The sequence below is a fragment of the Atta colombica genome, unplaced genomic scaffold, assembly GCF_001594045.1.
Source record: "Atta colombica isolate Treedump-2 unplaced genomic scaffold, Acol1.0 scaffold9, whole genome shotgun sequence".
Classification (NCBI taxonomy): Eukaryota; Metazoa; Arthropoda; class Insecta; order Hymenoptera; family Formicidae; genus Atta; species Atta colombica.
Window position 1 is genome coordinate 952575 of NW_017259583.1, and position 5655 is coordinate 958229.

The 5655-nt window shown below is 33.0% G+C and overlaps 1 protein-coding gene across 2 annotated transcripts in view; it reads left to right on the forward strand.

Annotated features, from left to right (window-relative positions):
* LOC108693472 (RING finger protein 44) overlaps positions 1 to 5655 on the forward strand; it is a 56378-nt gene that overhangs the window by 34911 nt on the left and 15812 nt on the right. Inside the window, exon 2 of one of the 2 annotated variants that reach the window (XM_018202447.1) lies at positions 3253 to 3870. The exons of the other annotated variant lie outside the window; for it this stretch is intronic. Within the exon in view, the coding sequence (XP_018057936.1) occupies positions 3602 to 3870 (269 nt within the window). The 5' untranslated portion in view covers positions 3253 to 3601. The remainder of the gene's footprint in view (positions 1 to 3252; positions 3871 to 5655) is intronic. 2 annotated transcript variants of the gene reach the window in all.

The window sequence follows — 5655 nt, forward strand, 5'->3', positions numbered from 1 at the left end:
TATTATTTATTTATATTATTTATTATATATTATATTATTTATTTATTTATTTTATTATTTATTTATTAATTATCATGGATATCTCTCGAATATTGTACAAGAAAATGCAATTGTTGCCAAATCTTTATTTAAATATTATATTATTACAGTGTATATTATTATATTCTCGCAATTTATATGTACGAAAGAATTGTGAGATATTTCGTACACTAAAATATTATGCGAGAGAGATTACATACATATACAATATTATGCAATATAATAAAACATATGTGTGCTACATTATAATAAGATGTTACAAAAAAGGCGAATAGATGAAATAGGTCATTGCGCGGTTATATATCGACGATTCTCATTATTTATTCAAACCTGAACTGCTATGACACACTGATTTTTCGAGCGATGAAATCGACCGCAATATATGCTGAGGATTAATGTGGAAAGCGATGGCGGTTCGACAATAAGTATACGTATTATCAAAACGTAAGATGTAGCATCGCTGAAATTACAATTCTTAAATTATTTTATGGACTTTAATACACTTTACGTCATTTTATTTGGTATTCACATTCTTAAAGTATTTACTTCGTACTTGCGGAAATTATGAAAATCAATTATGCATATGGTATTTGAATCGAATGTATTTCCAACTAGGCAACTCCATTTTTTTCGATGCCGTCGCTCTTCTCGCACCATTACGTTAATCCTAAAATGCATCCTTGTGTATATATGTGTGTATATGTTTTTTTCTATTACACATAATTGTCTCTATCGCTGCATGGAACTTCCTCTCGCTTACGTAGATTATAGTTAATGTTTATATAGTTCAAGTAGCAATAAATGTTGCTTGCATCTTTACGAATGATGGAAATCTTCCTTCCATTTGTTTTCCCCTGCACTTCGACCTATCGGCGCTACTGTATGCATTATTTGTAAGTATTTTTCTCTTGTTGCATTAACGATTGATTGTATCTCGATTCATTATGTAAACATCGCGATCGATAAGAGGGCAGCGTATGTGTACGATTTTTCCTTCTCTTACTGCCTCTGCTTAGAACTTGGATGTTCTGATATGCGCCCTGTGTGTCGGCCAGTTGTTGAAAAGGAGCGCTTATTTGAATGTTCGTTAATTCACAGAATTCTCTATAATTGATTTCTCTGTAATTGTCGATATTGCTACGTTTTACAAAGGAAACTCTTGAGAACATGAAGTCGTATCGAAACATGCGAGGGACTGTAATACGGCAGCCTTTCACATCATTGTTTTAACAGTCGATTATTGTAGTAATTTATAATGATAAAAAAGGCATCTATATTCCATTTTAGTCTTCTTAATTCGATTTGATCTTAATTTTAAGAATTCACTGTCGTTTAATTAATTGAATAGTTTTAAAATATTATGAATATTCAAACAAAATTGCAGATGATGACAAATTAAATATTTTTATGGCATTTTAGGAATAACAGATAATTAAGTATTTATGGATAAATTGAAACTCAGTCATAATTCGCAATCTTATAAAAAACAACTTTTACTGCTTCTGATCGCTAATTTTAATTCTTTTATTCGATTCCATTGATTAAATGTGTTACTTGGAGTATACTAGTGAAAAATCATATTTCATTTACAGCATCTATAATTGTGAGTAATGGTGATAAATTTTCTATATTATATTGAAAATAAAATTTATAGACGATCAATTCTTTTCGAGATATCCAATAAAATTAAATAACAAGTCCTGCGTTATTTAAAATAACAATATCGTTTAAAAATTGTCTCACGAAAAGTCGTGCTCTACATGCTGTTCGGATTTCATGAATTTTCAGGTTTTCTTTCCTGCGTGGCCCACAAAATACCGATATTATCTGCAAAGAACATTGCTATCTTCGTCTTTGAAAAAAAAATCACGTTATTATATAAAGTTAATCGAAAAATAATCTGCGCGCGACATTTTCGGAAATTAGCGCATAAATATTTCATAAATATTCGCATTACGTGACTTTGCTAACGTCTCGTTCGGCTTGTTGAATGTAATTTACATGTAGTACGTAGTAGCACCTTTTCATAAGTGCTTTATATTATTACCCCAGTGTTGGTAAAAATATATGATCTCATAACAGCAAATGTTATTTTTCGAATAAAATATCTATCGGAATAATATCTGTTCACACGTGATACTTTATTGCTTATAATCGGAACTATTTACCAGTAGTAACACTTTCATGTATAATATCGTTATATAATTTTAATAATCGTGTACAAAACAATTTTTCATCAATTTTAAGCATTATAATATTAAGGGCAACCAACTTTTATTTAAAATGATTGATCTTTATATTTAAAACGAACGTATGAGTATAATGAATTTCCATGAGACTTTAAACTCTTGAGAAATACATCGGACTAACTTTGCATTTAGATAGATAATATAGTTACCAGGAAATGTATGCGATATCGCGATATGAGACATACATATTTAACAACACTGGCCGCGACGCGAAACGAGCTAAGGACGAACAAGGAAAAATTAAGAATTTAGCAGAGATGATTAAAGTAATATTTAATGCGATGAAAAGGTCATTCGTAAATTACGGGCATAGCATGTATAAACGACACGAGGAAGGCATTCAATTTTTGATAATTAGTCAATTATATGTACAAGTCATTTACTTTTTGATCGATATTTAAAATCGACCTATATTTGATATTGTTTTGTTTTTAGATGAATGAAATGTATTTCTTCTCGATAATGCTTTCAGATAAGCGCAACTTATCACAAGATGTTTTTCTCTGCACATATATATAATATTTCTTTCTTATAATTCGGCTGATTATTTTGACACGGATATTTAAAAAAATTGTCGCGATGCTTATGGAATGATTTAATTCTTGTTGAAGATGAAACACAAAGAGATTCATGGTGGAAGAAACCATGGTGAAAGAACCACCATGGAAGAAACTTCTTCCACCATGAGGAGATCTCTGTCAGGAATTAACCATGGAATTATAAACGGCTCTGTTCAGGAAATAAACACGATTGAATGAGTTTCCATGGTGAAAAATATCAAAGTATCGCGGGGAGCAATATCGGTACAATAGCTCGGACGTTCCCTTGACGCGTTCGTTTCACGTTTCGAAATGTCAAATCGCGGGGAGGGTTCAGAGAGACAGAGAGAGAAAAGAGAAAGAGAGATCTGTCACATCCGTTCAGGATCCTCTCCAACCAGGTAACATTTAAATACCCTCGCCAGGTTCTTCTCGGTGCACATCGATCGGTTCAACCAGTGATCTTGTGAGAGAGGCGAGAAGACCAGCCGGCTTGGCTGCGCCCAACGTCACGCGCGCACACCGAGAAGCAACCTCCTCGTGTCAAGCGTAAGGACGACGAAGACGAATACGAGGACGAAGACAAGGACGAGGACGAAGACGACAACGACGGCAACGGTAACGGTGAGAAGGAGGAGAAGGAGAAAGAGAAGGGGAAAGGGAACACCGACGATCGAAAGAGCAAGTGATAAAAAGGACAGGGTGAAGACAAAGAGAGAGAAAGAGAGAGACATAGGAAGACATAGACGAGCGAAAGAAAAAGACAGATAGAGAATGAATGGCCCCGGGAGTCATCAGCACCGTGGCTTGGGTATGCAGGGACGTTACAGAGCTGTGGTGGCCAATGGCGCCCCGTCAGGACCGCACGTGCGCACCCCTACATCGTCTCATCCCCGAAACGGTGGATGGCATCCTCATAATCTGCATCAGCAGCATCAACCTCAACAGCAGCAACAGCAGCAGCAGCAGCAGCAGCAGCAGCAATTCGCCGCCGGCAGCAAGGAATACCCGTACCGGCAGTGCCCGCCACGATATCACAATGGGTATATTAACGAACCCGTGCAATTGCGGCCGCAGCGTTGTCGTGAATATACGCGAATTTTTGCAATGTGTACATTCCAAGTACATGATTCGAGAAGACAGGGACTCGGGCAACAGTACTATATATGACAAGAATGTTTCTGTAGAGTTGTCGTAAATCTAATTTTTTTTCTCGCGGAAATGCTTTTATTGTGATAAAACGCTTTATAATGATGGAAGTAATATTTTTTTTGATATGTCTTTTTTATATCTTACGTATGTGTCCAATAGGTTTTTTATTTTTATAAGATTCATTATTCTCTCTAAAAAAGGAATGATACACATTTATTACTAAAAGACAAAAAATTTTATTTCTCTATATTAATATCATTAAATATTTTACAAGAGTTGTGCTTTGGAGTTATTAACAACTTAAGATTAATCCTTAAATATCTATGTATTATATAATGTTGCTCTTATTCAAGCGCATTTTAAATTCCAAAAAATTGTAAAAAAATTTAATGATAAAAACTGTGTCAAGTTCCTCTTACTTTCTTTCATAATTACTATTTTTTTCATAAAGTTAAAATCGATGAATGAAAAATCGTTAAAATCAAATTAACTCGAAATCTGACAAGTATTTAATTTCAATGTGCGAAGAAAAAAAAACGTTTGAATATATAATGTAGAGAAATAGAGGAAAATTAAGAAAGTTGTAATAATTTTTTTGCTCTTTTTTTATAAATATGTATTATTTTTATAAATGTGTGTTATTATTTTTTAAATATGGATTTACGATCATCGTCAGAAATATCCATATTCGCTCGACAAAGTGCCTTCCACGTGATTTAGGATGAACATATGCGTGTGTTCCATGATAAAATCGTTTCGCGATGACGGAGAATTTTTATGCACGGCAACCCTCATTAGAAAATTGTGTATGAGGTACTCGAAGCTTGAATTTGATTATTATATATTGATTCTTAAACATTTCAAATGAAAAACTTAACAGAAGTAGTGGATGGACTTTCATTTTAATGGAAATTTATTTTGTTCTGCAAAAATTTACTTTTGAAAATATAATTAATTTATCACGAAAACATTTGTAAATTTATCAATATATTGACATGTACTTTATGTATACTTTTGTTCATTTAAACAGCATAGCGTCAGATAATTATTTTTTTATTACACTTATTAATAATGTCGGTATTAATAATTTTTAAAAATTTATTTAACACAGATTTTTGCAAAACTTCTTTAGAAAATTTCATCTCTAGAAGTTGAATAAAAGTTTCGTTAGCTTGACATTAAATGATAAAAGAGGACTTTTTAATTTTATAATTTATATATACTTTTTTTAAGTTTATTTCATAAAGGTAAATTACGAATCGCTTGTAACAAAAAGCCTCTTTTGTATACTCTTTAATATCTTTAATAGGAAAGTTATTACGTTACATAAACGGAAGAATTCTGTGGCGATGAAGAATACAATGAATTTGGGACGCCCTGTACAATTTTCACGAACTTTCTACCAGTTGTAGAAAGTCCGGAGTAAATAGAATTCCGTTTGTTCAATGCGCCTGGAAAATGCTCTCGATCTCTATCAGATCGCTCAAAAGCCGACACGCGTTTCATTATGGGATGGATTGAGCTTTTTTCTTCCTTTTTTCACGCGGCAAAAATTTTCGTGCCATGTTTTCATTATTCATCGTGCATTTGTACATTTGTGTATTAAACGTCACGAACTTAGTACATGGCTTAGCAAAAGTGTCGTACGAAGTATATGTATATATATATATATATAT